The sequence below is a fragment of the Gallinula chloropus genome (assembly GCF_964237585.1).
Source record: "Gallinula chloropus genome assembly, chromosome: 18".
In the NCBI taxonomy this organism is placed as follows: domain Eukaryota; kingdom Metazoa; phylum Chordata; class Aves; order Gruiformes; family Rallidae; genus Gallinula; species Gallinula chloropus.
The window spans coordinates 5,064,125-5,078,435 of NC_140103.1; the positions used below are offsets into that span (position 1 = coordinate 5,064,125).

Below are 14,311 nucleotides of genomic sequence, written 5' to 3' on the forward strand. Positions count from 1 at the left end.
AAAAACCCCAACCCTGCAGTTTTCAGGTTGTGTGGGCAATAGTTAGGAAAGGCTTAAAAGGGACTGAGAGAAACAACAGAGAAGAATTATACTCCCCTTGGGTGCAGGTTGTGTTGGAAAGCAGAATTAAATGCTGAGGCCAGTTGCTTCCCAGCTGAGACTTCATGAGAAAGTGCTTCCAGTGAAAAAGACATAGATAAGAGCAGAGGATGAGAGCTGTCCTCACAGCAGGCCATTCCCCCAGAGCCACGCAGTGGTATGGGATGGGGACACACCAGCAGGTTAGCTTGAACCCATCCATGGCACAGGGGGAAATGCAGAGGCTTCAATCCCCCAGAAATAGCCGTGTACACACATTTCCTTGTGCCCTTCCTGCCATTAAGGGCCAATCCTAGGAAAGGTAGGGACCTTCACAGGCAGAGCTGCTACAGAGTAAGAGTAAGTAGACCCCTCATGAGTTCTGAATTGCCTACTCTGCTCATGCAGCAGAGATGTTCTGCTTTTGCCCTGGAATAGCACAGGCACGCAGAGAAGCCAACCCAGAACAGCCACACTGGAACTACTCAGTGGTAGTTAAATCATTGTCCCTGTGCTGAGTGCAGATCCCTGCAGAGTTCCCAATCCCTCCATCTTTCACCTAACAGCCACTGTGGACACAGGGATCTTAAGGCTGGAACACTGAACTGAGACTTGAGATCTGCCACCCGTTTCCCGCGTGATCTCGGGCGAGACACGAGCGCTGGATTTCTGAAGGTGCTCAGCACACTCACAGAAAGCTTCACCCCATCTGCGAGAGGAGGATAACAATTTCCCCTCTCCCCTTCATCTCACTTGTTTATTTCAATGGCAAGATAGTCAGGAACGGGACTGTCCATCCTTATCTTCCACATACAGCACCTCTCACAATGGAGCCTTGATCTGAACGCCTCGGTGGTGCTGCGATACTAATAACGAACACTAGACACTTAATTCGACAAGGCATCCTAATTCTGTAACTAGCTTAGGAAGAAATCCTCCAAGTGTGCAGGGCAAGACATTAAAACCACTCATCTACCAAGCAAGTGGAGAAACAATGTGGTGAGCAGAAACACACAGAAGATAAACCAGACATGAGCAGCATTTCCAATGGTGATTAATATTCTAGGGAGAGTGATGGAGCTGGATACAGATTCTGTGAGCATCCCACTTGACACCCTCATTTTAACGGTGGTGTTTCAACACAGGCATTTTCAATCTGGTCCTTGGGCTGATTTTGACCTGTTGGCCCAAGGGTGATCTGCGTTCACAGTACCAGACAGCAAGGCGGGCAGGGAGCAAAGAGTCCCCAGGAACGGGGAAATCTGAGGCTGGGGAGGAGCTGAGCGAGCCCTGGGCTCAGCTTTGGTCTGATAAGTTTATCAAGCACTGCCGGCTGCTAACTGTCAGCTAACGAAGCCGGCCTGTTAGGGAGGAGGAACAGCTCCCAGGGCAAGATAGGACAGCCCATGCCTTATCGGAGTGCCTGAGCCAAAGAGGGAACTGGAGAGTGAGCACTTTCCAACCACTTCATCTGAACAACAGACAGATTGGCAGGAAAGGCCTGTCAGCCCTTCGCTTCTGCCACCCAGGCATCAACAGGGAGCCCCCATCCCTGCAAAGAACCCTGGTAAGTGCAGCTTGAGAGCTGCAGATGCGAACGTAGCGGCCTGAGGGACACACAGGGTAGGTTTTCATAGGAGCCCTGCCCAGTGAGGAGAGTCAGATTTACAGCACACGCTTCAGATGCTGACAGAGCAAGATGCTCCTGTCTAGTGCCCAGAGCATCAGCTCTCCCCCATGCTGCCTTCCCCAGGTTTAGGAGGGGAATAACACCAGTCACTACATGTGACTAAGTGTGCTGGACAGATAATTGCTTTGTTTTCCTTTTACTGTTTCTGAAAACATAGTAAAGAAAATCCCTAAGTGAATAGGGGAGGAAAAACTTGACCGTTCCCATCCGAAAAAGTATGGGACAATAAACACCCCCCACCCGTACTCCTGGGGCAGCAACAACCAACTCCACACAGCTGAAGATCATAACAGACACTGCCCTACATTTGGATGACCTCCCTTAGACAAGAGCAGCCTGTGCAAGCTCCCTGCCTGGACACCTCAGCCATGATAAGGAGAGTTAAGAAGATTCCCACATGGCACGTCCCCTGCTTGGTTTCCCTGCTGAGGATGTGCTATGCAGGATGGAACCGTGTCAGATCAGCAACTTCAACGTACTTCATTTGGTGCTGGGCCATACAGACAGTTGCCATGCTGCATCCAGCCCGGCTGGGTTCAAGCCAGTGACATGGGTCCTGCCTGTATCAGGGGATTTTGCCAAGAGCTGACCCAAGGATCTGTTCATACTTGGCTGCCTGGGTGCAAGTGTTGTCCCAAACGCTCTGTGGGATACAAGGCAGGAAACCTGCAGCAGCAGTGTAGGCCAGGATACCTCCCCTTTCTGAGAAGTAATAAATCTAGGAAGAGATTTAGCTCTTCCTAAAGCACATCTCTAGAACAGGACAGAACTCTTGTCTTCAACGCACCTACTCCTCTCCCTGAAGAGAAAGGGAGCCTAGTATCTGTAGACATCTAAAGTTACATGAGATGAGTCACACCTCTCTGGTTTCTGCACCACTCTTGGGCCAAATTTCTCACAGTTGTTTCTGCTCCAAGCCATAACCTACTGTTCTCCAGGCCACAGCAACCTCTGAGCTGCTTAATTCCTCTGTGCATCAAGGGCTCCTACGCAAGTACCACAGTCATATTCAGCACTGGCCAACGTAACTTTGAGGTTCAAGGCTTCCTCATGAAGAATGAGGAGTCAAAGCCCCTACCCCATTGATTCTGCCTTCCTCTTGAATAATTTTAAAGCAGTGGGACTTTATCTTACATCCCAGGCCCTTCTATATTAGGAGTTCCAGTGGGATTTTTGTCACTGGTCAGGTCCGCTGGTTTCTTCTCTCTATAAAATAGAATTTATCTCTTGCCTCAGTTGAGGAAGGGGAAGTCAGAGATGATGGAACATTCCTGTTCTTGAAAGGTCCCCATCCTGAGAGTGTGGGCATGGTGAACCAGTGTGTCAGTCAGACGTCCCTACCCCAGCTCCTTATTTAGATACAGCCTGTAGGCGCCTGACTGCAAATCAGTCAGGCTCAATGGACACCCTGCTAGGGCAGCACCTGGAAGAGAGTCTGGAGACTGCAGTTGCATTTTTGGTATCGTGGCATCATGAAGAATGCCAAATGTGAGACTCAAAACTCTAAGAAGGAGGATTATATTCCTGGCTTTGCCATTGTTGGCTGATGTGAGCCAGTCACTATCCCTCTCACTGTTTCAGGTTTCCCATCAACAAAGCAAGGGCCATAACGTGCTGAGAGATCCACAGATGAGAGCTGGGTAGAACTGCTGCATAGGCACAGTCATCTTACACCTGAGCAGCACCCAGCATTGTGAAAAAACCCACAGAAAACACATAAAGCATCAAAGCAACGTGTCTGCACCGTGATCTGCCAACTTGGTAATGGGTTTTCACGTTAAGTATTTGCCCAAGTTGGAGTAGGACACACAGAAAGGGAACTGAGGCCACCTGGCCTTCCAGTCTTGTTTCTTAACCAATATCTTACCTCCTTAAAGTATAACTTTAAGGAAAACAGACCTAGTGAAGAGTATCATGTACAATTGGTAAGATTGTTATGTCTGAGTTCTGGAAAATACTTAGAGAAACTTGCACAAATCTAATTTTCTAACACCTTATGTTAAAGGTAGAGCAGGGGAAGGCCTTTGGTTTGTGAACACACACACAGGACAGTTAAATAGAAAGTTAGAACACCATGTCCCAGTGCGTGCCACAACTGCAGTGTTGTAGGACTCAGAAATACTAACAACACTTTGCATTTAAATAGCACATTCTGCCTAAAGATTTCAAAATGTTCCTTTATCCTGGTTTTACTCCAAGTAAACCAAACACCAGGGAGAGAGAAAGTAACCCAAGGTAATACAGAGAATGTGAAAGACCTAAGAAGGAAGCCAAGGCATTTTAGCTTCCAGCTCTTACTCTGGTTATGAGGGTGTGGGCAAAATCCATATAAAGAGGTGTGCAAGCTGTACCAGTGGAATTTTATACATCCTCTCCAAATAAACAGGCTCGTGACTGTCTGGGAGCCCTGACACATCTTTGCTCACACTACACCTTGCTACTACAAGTCTGGAAGCAGCCACTACATGCTGTGACCTATTTCAAGCCAAATCTTCTATTTTCTTAACTACATGTTCCCCCTGAAGCGGGCATGATACACAACAGCCAACAGGACTCAGCCCCAGCCTCCGAGTTCTCTCACAGCATCATCATAACTTTTGCAGGAGATCCAGCACAGACCTTGTGGTTGACAGGATCAATAATTCACATTTTGGGGGCATGCCTTCCACATCCCCACTTCCTCAATCCCAAAGTCCCCGGCAATCTTAGCTCAGAAGGGAATGTGACTCAGGCCTTCAACTGAAGGGCTGTCATCTGCAAGCCCTGAAGAGTGGATGTGGCCGTGGTTTTATCACTGGCCACCAGCTGCCTCTAGAGCTCTTGCCTCCTCCCCAATGATTCAGCAAATCTTCTTCGAGGAGAAAAACAAGCAGGCAAGTGAACAAATCACAATGTCAGATTACAAAGATGAGCGGGGAAAAGCTGCAGGGAGGTGAAGTCACACGATCCCAGGACCAAAAGGCCTGGCAAAGACTTGGTTTTCAGAAGGGAGCAATAACCACTTAAAAGAAATAAGGTTGTAATTTGGATTCTTCACAGTGTGAAACATTGCTAACAATAAAAGAGAACACAATGTGGAAGGAAGTGGAGCATATTCTGCCCTCTGCTATCTGGGCATTGCACAGGGCTGATATAGATTTTTATTTGTATAGCTGAAAGCTGAATAGTTCGTTCTGGTTTACCCTGGGACAAAGCTCTGCTGAGCAAGTTATTTTCTGAAGGAGTTTCAGCTCTCCATAACTAAGGCTTTCAATAGCTTGGAAGCCCATTATCAGGCACTTTGAACATCTCTGTTCCTGGAAAAGGCATTCTGTAATTCATTTGGTATCTAAGGCAGGGTAGAGGACAGACAGAAAAAACATTTTAGCTTCTGACAGTTTTGGCCACTGAATCATATTTCTATATTGTAGCCCTTTTCCATAAGCATTTTGTTTCTTTCTGTGATGGCTCCTGAGGCAGAACAGCTCATGGTACATGGTCTATAGAATAGAAAGCAAAGAACAAACTTCAGCCAGACCTTAGCTAGGAGATGTACTAGTTCCCCTAATGGCATTCAGCCCAGACACTCTGGTCAGAGCACACTCTTTCTTCCACAAACACCATGAAATCTTAATTTGCAAATCATGGAGAGGTCATGTCATGGTTGTGAAATGTCTCTACCCAGTGGGTCCTCTGATGGGCAGGGAGACACAGCCTTCCACTGGTTAGATGCAACACAAGAGGTAAGCCTGGAAGGAGGGGGAGCTCAGGACCTCTGTATACACATCACAGGTGGATCAACTGAAGCTGACTTAGGCCTTGCATTGCCTTTACACTCTGCCTGATTCATCTCAGTCAACCAGCACAGACACTGAAATACAACTGACTGACTTACCTTACCACGGGTTTGTATATCCTCTGAACACTTACACCTTCAACTCACAGCTCACAGAACCTTGCCCACTCTCTAAGGGCTCTCAGGTCCCAGGCTTACAGTACCTGCTGCTCTTCCTAGGAAACATGAAGGAAAGTACCTCAGCACAAGCCAGAGGACCTCCTCCAAGCTGCCCCTAGGAGTTAACGCTACATAAGCCACGAGTAAACACTGCCGGGGCATCTCCTTTATCTGCCTTTCCCTCTGCAGTGCTGCCACCTGCTCTGACAGGGTTGGGGGGTTTCCTCCCAGGTGTAACAACACTCAGATGTGCTCTCAGAGCTCGGGGGCACAATTAGCGATGTGAAGCTGGAAACGGGGCACTGCTGCACTCTGCAGGCAGCAAGCAGAGACTTCTTTTTTTGGTTTGGTTTTTTTTTTTTTTAAATCACAGTTTTGCAGCCAGGCTCATCACTTTTGGGGGACAACCTGGCTCAAGGCTCCTGGGGATGGCAGTTCTGCTTCTGCCCTGTCCCAGAGCTCTCAAAGAATGAACAAACCCCTTGTCCACCCTGTTGGGATGAGCAGGAAGAGAGGGAGCAGCTGTAATGCTAATGCACAGACACACAGACATGCTACCAGCCCTGACTCAAGGACCCCAGGGCAGTGAGGGGAGCAGGACTCAGCTGTGCTGGAGCTGTCCCACACACCCGGCTGCAGTGCATGGGGTACTCACCGGAAAGGGGGAGCTCAGGGATAGGGTGAGGTTGGTTGCATGGAGTGGAGATGGGATGGAGACTTTCACCTCTTTGAGCTGTTGCCCTGTCCTGTTTTATCCCTCTTGATTTGGTGCAACAGAGGCAGGCACATGTGAGAAGCTGCCTGGACAGCAGAAACCTCAGCAGAAGTCTGCTTGAGGACTTGCCAGGTGCAGGGATGAGTGACTGGTGAAGAAGATAGGAATCTACATGCAGTGTGGGATGGCAATGGCTCTGTCCATGGGGCTGGAGCAGAGGGGAAGAGTGCAGGAGTCAATGCCATATGTTCCTGTGACCGCACTCACCGGACCTGTTCCCTCCTGGGTTTTGCCAGAGGAACAATCTGTGAGATCTCCCACAGGAAACATCTTTCACTTTCTCACTGCAGTCCTTCATCAGCACTTTAAAAACATTACATTATCTTTAGTGCATTTCTATCTTGCCTTGTCCCCGCACCCGGCTGAGCTGCAGTAATTACAGCAGAGCAGATGCAGAGGGCAAAGCCTTTTGTGCTGCAAACACATTTCATACAGATCAGCAGCCAACTGCCTGAGGGTTTCTTTTTTCAATTGAAATTTTCTTTCCTTGCTGGTGTCACAAGAGCCTCTTATGGTACCAGTATGTGATGCCAAAATCTGCAGGGGAAGGGGGGCAAAGGTAAACCAACCCACTGCTCACACAGTCCCTTCTCTTCCAAATCTTGGGCACAAACTTCCATGTTCCCATGCTCCTGTGAAGGCTCCAAGGCCAGGTGTGCCAGAGGCAGAAAGCAAACCCTGTCCTTTCCCTCCTGGCAGGGAGGGATACAACAATCCCCAGGTGTCTGGTGAGAACCTGATCGGCCTGAGCAGGGCCCGGCGCCCGCACAACGCTATCTTTGTGAACTTTGATGATGAAGAAATCCCAGCCAAACCCCTGGATGCTGCTGTGCAGACCTGGGGGAAGGTGTGCACCAATCCTGTGGATAAAAAGGTGGAGGAAGAGCTGAGAAAGGCATGTGCCTTGTTCCCAAGTTGAGCACTGTACTGCAGCATGCACACCTCGTTGAACGTTGTTGTGGTTGTAACAACTACTGGCTCCTCTGAAGGTTTTGTGATTGTGTTTCCTGTTTAACCTTGTTAAGAGTGAGATACATGCCTGTGTAATTAAGCCAGGAACCTGCATCCAGGCCTTTGGGGTCCACTTCCGCTCCATATCAGCTGTGCCTTGTGCCCTTAGCAAAATACACATTTGCTTGTTCTGTTTTCTAATTGATCAAATGAGTAGGGCCATGCTGGCATATTCTGCCAGGGATACAGGAATGTTTGGTGTCCTGAACAGCTGCAGCTCCCCTTGAAATGATAGATGGGATAAAAATTTGTCAAGGCATGACAATGTCATGTCAGGAGATGAGTGGGTGGCACGTATCTGAAACGCCAGCCAGGGCTCTGAAGTATTCCTTTGAGTTGTCTGTGTTTGCAAAATTAATTTTTCAATGTATCTTCTGTGGGCTCTTCAGCTCTTCTGCTGGCCATCTCTGAGCCTTGTGTGTTCCCCAACGTGTTATGAGTGCATGGCTCCTCATTAGCAGCTGGTAATATGCTCTAATGCACAGTTAGTGTGATTCTAGCCTCCTGTGCTTGTGTGAGGCCCCTCAAGGCTCCAACATGTTTTGTTACACTGAGATAGAGCCTTAGCTTTGGCCTCCAGCCCACCAAAGCAACATCTGCAGGTCTCTCACACAGTGACGCCAGTCTACGTCAGCCATGGTTCGGCCTCAGCCTACTGAAGGACAAGTGTGTAGAGGTTCCCCTGGTTTACCTTACAGCTGAAACAGGGCCATGGCATTGACGTGCAGCTGCACTCGTAGCTATATATATACGTAGGCTTCCACCTGGCTCCTCAGGGTGCGCTCACCATGGCTCGCTGGCAGATCCTCTGCTTTGCCTTGTGCTCCTACCTCGGGGTAGCATGGGCTGCAACTGTAAGTACAAAAGCACTTCTTATGGCTTTGTGAGATGGTTTACCTGACTGAGCAAACTTCTGCTACAACTGCGACTTCTGGTCCCACTGAGAGAGGGCCTGCAGACCGTCACAGCCAAGGCAGGGTCTTTTCCTGCCCCAAACTTGGCAAAGGCTCTCAATGTTTTCCCAAAAGTTCCTGCGCGGTTCTGTGTCAGGTCTGGCCTGGTTTAGACCCACAAGGATCCAGAGGGATGGTGGGGGGAAGGCAGGCTGCGAGTGGGTCCAACTGGAGAGCTGGCCAGGGCAAGGTGTGGGCGCTGGCAACATGGGAAACCAGAGGCATGAAGGACTGTGTGATGGACTTTCTCTTCTCATTGGTACTGCATGTAGCTGGGTGTGGTGTACACCGAGGGAGGATTTGTGGAAGGCGAGAGTAAAAGGCTGGGACTTTTTGGGGACTACGTTGACATCTTCAGAGGGATCCCCTTTGCTGCCCCTCCAAAGACCCTGGAAGATCCCCAACCTCACCCTGGCTGGGATGGTAAGATCCAGCTCTTGAATGCCTTTGGTTTGGGGCTTTATTTTCACCTCTCTCTCTTTAGTCCATTATTGACAAGCCAAAGATGGTTTTGCCTGCTTTTGACTAATACACAGTGCCAAGAAAAGGCTCTTAGTCTCGTGGTGGGTATGAGAGTCTGTGTCTTAGCCTTCCCAAACAACTCAAGTAACCACATGAAGTAACAGATCCAAAGCATGGCACCTGCATCTCCCTTCCCCATACCTTGTCTGTCTGGAGCTAGTTCCCATGGGAAGGGGTCCCACTTTGTCAGTCCCCCAGGCCAGACACGGTAGCTGGGTTGGGGCTTTGCTGCCTCTGCACTGGACTGAAGGAGGAGAGGATGGGTAGACAGACACCTCGCAACCAAAGGATGAAGTGGATGCCTCTAACCAGGACCTGCTGTCTTCTCTCTCTCCTCTCAGGAACACTGCAGGCAAAAAAATTCAAAAATCGCTGCATGCAGATGACACTCACACAAACTGATGTCCGTGGGAGCGAGGATTGTCTCTATCTGAACATCTGGATCCCTCAAGGGAGGTCAGAGGGTACGTGCTTGGCAGAGACCTAGGGAGGAGATTCTCAGTTGCCTTTTGTGGACAGATTGGTCTGGAGCATCTCTCAGCAGCTATGTTACATAGTGGGCAACTGCAGGAGCACTGATTTTCAGAGGGAAAGGTGGGAGCTGTGTCAGGCAGTGTCCTTCAGCTGCAGCCTGTTGAGAGTTTCAGGCTCTTCTGAGGAGCAGGGATTTTCTTGGCCATAGGCTATTGCAAAGTATCATGTCTGTTCCTGCCCTGATGGAGCAATGCTCATCATGGGGATGGGGATGGATGGGTGGCACCTTCTAGCTATGTTGTGGCTCACGTTGCTTTTCTTTCTCATCTCCCAGTCTCTACCAACCTGCCAGTAATGGTCTGGATCTACGGTGGCGCCTTCCTTATGGGAGGGAGCCAGGGAGCCAACTTCCTTGATAACTACCTCTACGATGGGGAGGAGATCGCTGTGCGGGGCAATGTGATTGTGGTGACCCTCAACTATCGCCTGGGGCCCCTTGGCTTCTTGAGCACTGGAGATGAAAACATGCCAGGTACCATAGCTGCTCCCTCTTCAGGGGACCCTGTCAAAGCTTATAAGCTTTGCTTGCCCTTACATAATGGTGGGTGCTTTCTGTTGCTTAGGGAACTACGGGCTGAAAGACCAGCACATGGCTATTGCCTGGGTGAAGAGGAACATCAAGGCCTTTGGGGGTGACCCAGAAAACATCACCATCTTTGGGGAATCAGCTGGTGCTGCCAGTGTCTCCCTACAGGTGTGTTGTCCTTGTTGGATGCTGCCAGAGCCGCTTCTCTTCTCTGTAAATGGGAGAGATGGTGTCCTTGGCACTGGGCTTCTTCCCTCCACATGTACTACCTGATTAATATCCTCTCCAGCCCAGGGACAGCAATGCTCAGCCTCTTCACTTTGTACCCACCCCTCCTTCTCCACTTTAATCATTCCCATCACCACAGGCATGTGTCCTCGCTTTTGGGACCTCCGGTGAAACAGCATTTACTTGCCATGTCCCTCCACCTCTCCTCCCCTTCTCCCCCATCACCTTTTAACTGTGCCAAGACTGTTGGACAGCACGAGAGCTGGCAGCTTCCCTGGGCCTGGTGCACAAGCTGTGAGGGGATCAGTCAGGTCTGACAGGCAACGGGCTTTTCAGGAAGGGGTACCCAAAACCGTCTTCTTTCTGTTTTGCACCACAGACGCTGACCCCCAAGAACAAGGGCCTGTTCAAGAGAGCCATCAGCCAGAGCGGTGTGGGTCTCTGCAGCTGGGCCATCCAGAAGGACCCACTCTCCTGGGCTAAAAAGGTAACAAGTCTTGCCTGAGGGAATGGGAATGGAAAACCCAAAGTGAGTCCCTAGAGAACAGCATAACTAGGAAGGGATTTGACAGAAGCCAAAGTAGAGGTTTGGAAACGCACTCCTTTGAGATGAAAACCAAGCTCTGCCTCTGTGAAGCCAGTCATGAAGCCAGTCATGAAGCCTGGCTTCAGAGGATAACGCTGAGAGTTTTCTCTCTCTCTCCTCCTGCAGCTGGGAGAAGAGGTGGGCTGCCCCACAGACACCACCACCGCCTTGGCCAACTGCCTGCGCACCTCTGACCCCAAAGCCGTGACGCTGGCCTACCACCTGCAACTGACCAACCTGGCCTGTAAGTGCCCCAGGCTGTGCTGAGGTCCACCACCCACACAGGGCTCACCGTGCCTTTGACAGGACGCTGGGGTGGTTGCCAGGGATGTTGGAGCAGTGCTTGTAGCCTTCAGAAAGGGGACCATGACACATCTTGCAGTTGCCCTTCCAGAGGCAGGTGCACATCGTGTTGAACAAACATTGTTCAGTGTGCAATGGCAGTGATGGCAGAGGAATTATCCAAGGGCCATACCTTGGCTCCACAGAACTGCTGGGGCTCACTGTCTTGGGAGAGCAGCAAGAGCAATTCCAGAACCCAGCCTACAAACACAAAAAGAATTGACCACATCCCTGCTATTTTCATTTGAGTCGCTGGGTGGAGTGTCAGACTCTCACACCGCGTAGGGAACACACCTGCTTTTGCTGCCTATGAGAATTTATTTCTGAAGAAGCCTCTCCTCTGCTTGGTCTCCTCACGCTCCTGGTAAATAGCCTCAGCATTTAGCCTTGCTCAGGACAGAGAGTGGCCAAGCCACCGCTGTGGTGCTGCACTCACTGGCAATGAGTGAGCACAACCAGGTGAGACTGAGAGAAGTTCTTACCTTCCCTAACTTTGGCTGGATGAAGGGATTGGGTGGAGGAGAAGAATTTTTGATGTTACCTGCTGGTATTTAGCTGGCACATCTCTTGCTCTTCACCTACAGGCATGAGGTTTCCTGATCCCTGGTCAGCTTGCTCCTGGGTGATATCCTGCCCATGCTGAATGCACCACCCAAGCTCTCATTCACCTCAGCCTCTCTTTTTTATGGTTCCTTGCATCATGGGATATACCAGGCTGTACTTCTGTATTTGCTCAGCTCCTAATGGACCCTGCTTTTGCCTCCTGCTGCAGCTCCCCTGGTTCACACACTCGCCATCACTCCTGTCGTCGATGGAGACTTCCTCCCAGACATGCCAGAGAATCTCTTTGCCAACGCTGCTGACATTGACTACATTGCTGGTGTCAACAACATGGATGGGCACATCTTTGCTGGCGTTGATTTACCTGCCATCAACCGCCCGCTTGTGAAGATCACTGCGTAAGTGGAGGGTGATCTGAAACCCTTTCACAGGAAGAATCTTACCCTTAATACAGCCCCCAAAGTCTGAGGACTTAAGACCTTAGTGGACAGGGTACTACCTTCAAACAGAATGTCACTCCCAGCCAGGGTACCATGGGAATATGCTGCCAAATCCAGAGCCCTCACTAGCCAGCTGGTGGGGAAGCCTCCACATGTGCCTTTAAGGTGCTCCTGAACTCAGCACCCCCAGTAGGCTTGGCAGTCCTGGAGCTCTCTGCCCAGAGCAGGTATGTGCCAGGCACGCTGAGTCCCCACCTTGTAAGACTCCTCTTTGGCCATGGAAGGAACTTGTGGACAGTTTGGCCCCAAACTGCTCTGCTGAGAAATCTGGGAAGCACATGCCCTCCATCTGAGACCTGGACTGAATTAATTTTACTCACCAAACCTGGATGTGTCCATCAATGTGGGCTGGGATCCATTCCCATGAGCCCTGCCCCGCTTGAAGCTGCCAGTCTGTAATTAGTTGATGCAATTTGTCTTTTCAGGAATGAGGTCTATAATTTGATCAAAGGACTTACTGTGGACAGGGGCGAGGCTGGAGCCAATGCCACATACACACTTTACACACAACCATGGGGTGACGACCCAAGCCAGGAGGTCATGAAGAAGACAGTGGTGGACCTGGTTACTGACTACATCTTCCTGGTTCCCACACAGTGGGCACTGAATCTGCACCTGCAGAATGCCCGGTAAGCAGCTCAGCCCTGGCAGGAGCCCAGAGCTCCCCTGGGCACCAAAACGCTGTGTTGCCAGCACAAGAGGCTGAGGAGCACGTTGAGAGAGCTGAACTTGAAGGAAGCAGGCTGTGTGGTACTGAGTATGCTCTTACACATGGCTCGTACAAACAGGATTTCTCTCATGCTGCAAGGGAGTCATGCTAGGAATTTCTTTTAAATTCCCATTAAAGCAAGTTTTTGCTTCAGACTTCATCCTAGCAATGTTTGATGCCACAAATCATGCCAGTTAGGGTGAGAATTGGAATATGGAGATTAAAAATTATCAGACAGAAGAATGATTTCTCCTGAGAGCACCTCTTACCTGCAGGTGAGCATCTTCTGGGGCTGCATCTCTGGCTCTGGCGTATTAGGAGCGTGGTTATGAATCTGCACCACTTTCCCTGCTTTCCACTCACAGCTGCTTATCAAATCTACTTTATTTCCCCAGTACTGGCAAGACGTACAGCTACGTGTTCTCCCAGCCATCCCGAATGCCCATCTACCCAAGCTGGGTAGGGGCAGACCACGCTGATGACCTGCAGTATGTGTTTGGGAAACCCTTCGCCACCCCCTTGGGATACCTGCCCAAGCACCGGACCGTCTCAAAAGCAATGATTGCTTACTGGACCAATTTTGCCAGGACAGGGTGAGTGATTCTGGTTTGCTGCAGGTCTTCAACTGCTTCTCTGCTGGTTTTTGCCTATTAACTTCCCAGAAGCAGTTCCCCAAAGCAGGGTGTCCTCTGTCTGTACTTCCCTTGTGAGCCTGGCTCTGTGTCTCCCAGCGCTGGAGTTTGCTCTGATTCTCCTCTACCATGGAGCACCTGGGAACAGCAGAAAACATTTTAAGACCTTGTGAATTCTACTTAAACTTAATTATGAGGTTTGTTTCCAAATCCTCCCATTCAGATGGGAGTTAAGCCCCTGTCTACAGCTACGGCCGATGCCACAGGGGAACCGGGGAGGACTCTGCAACTCAGTAAGTCATTCCTAGCTGGCAGAACTGCTATCGCTTGTCCCAATGTCAAACTCTCTCTTTGCACTCACTTAAAGCCTCACCTGGGCAGACAAGATGCCCAATACATGCCACAAGCCTTGCTGCATCCACAAGCTGTCCTGATAAAACTGAACTCCTACTTCTCGGTTTTCCCTAGTGACCCCAACAACGGGTATTCAGAGGTTCCCGTCTCCTGGCCACCCTACACCAACGAGGCCACTTACTACTTGGAAATCAACAACAAGATGAACCAGGACTCTGTGAAGCAGAACCTGAAAACCCGGTATGTGACCTTCTGGAACACAGTGTATCAGAATCTGCCGAAGGTTGCCAACATCTCCCTGGCCAACGAACTGCTGTGGAACTAAGAAAAAACACCTTTTAAAGCTCAACTCATTAAAAGCTTGTTTGTAACTGGG

General features: G+C 50.0%; 1 protein-coding gene across 1 annotated transcript; it reads left to right on the forward strand.

Annotated features, from left to right (window-relative positions):
- The first annotated feature begins 8,261 nt into the window (after positions 1–8,261).
- On the forward strand, positions 8,262–14,306 carry CEL (carboxyl ester lipase). Its single transcript, XM_084272601.1, has 11 exons — positions 8,262–8,342; positions 8,714–8,864; positions 9,305–9,427; positions 9,772–9,969; positions 10,061–10,191; positions 10,631–10,738; positions 10,964–11,081; positions 11,952–12,138; positions 12,666–12,869; positions 13,345–13,542; positions 14,050–14,306. Exons 1-11 carry the CDS (start codon positions 8,277–8,279, stop codon positions 14,258–14,260), a joined length of 1,695 nt encoding a protein of 564 aa, XP_084128727.1. The 5' UTR covers positions 8,262–8,276; the 3' UTR covers positions 14,261–14,306.
- Positions 14,307–14,311: the final 5 nt, after the last annotated feature.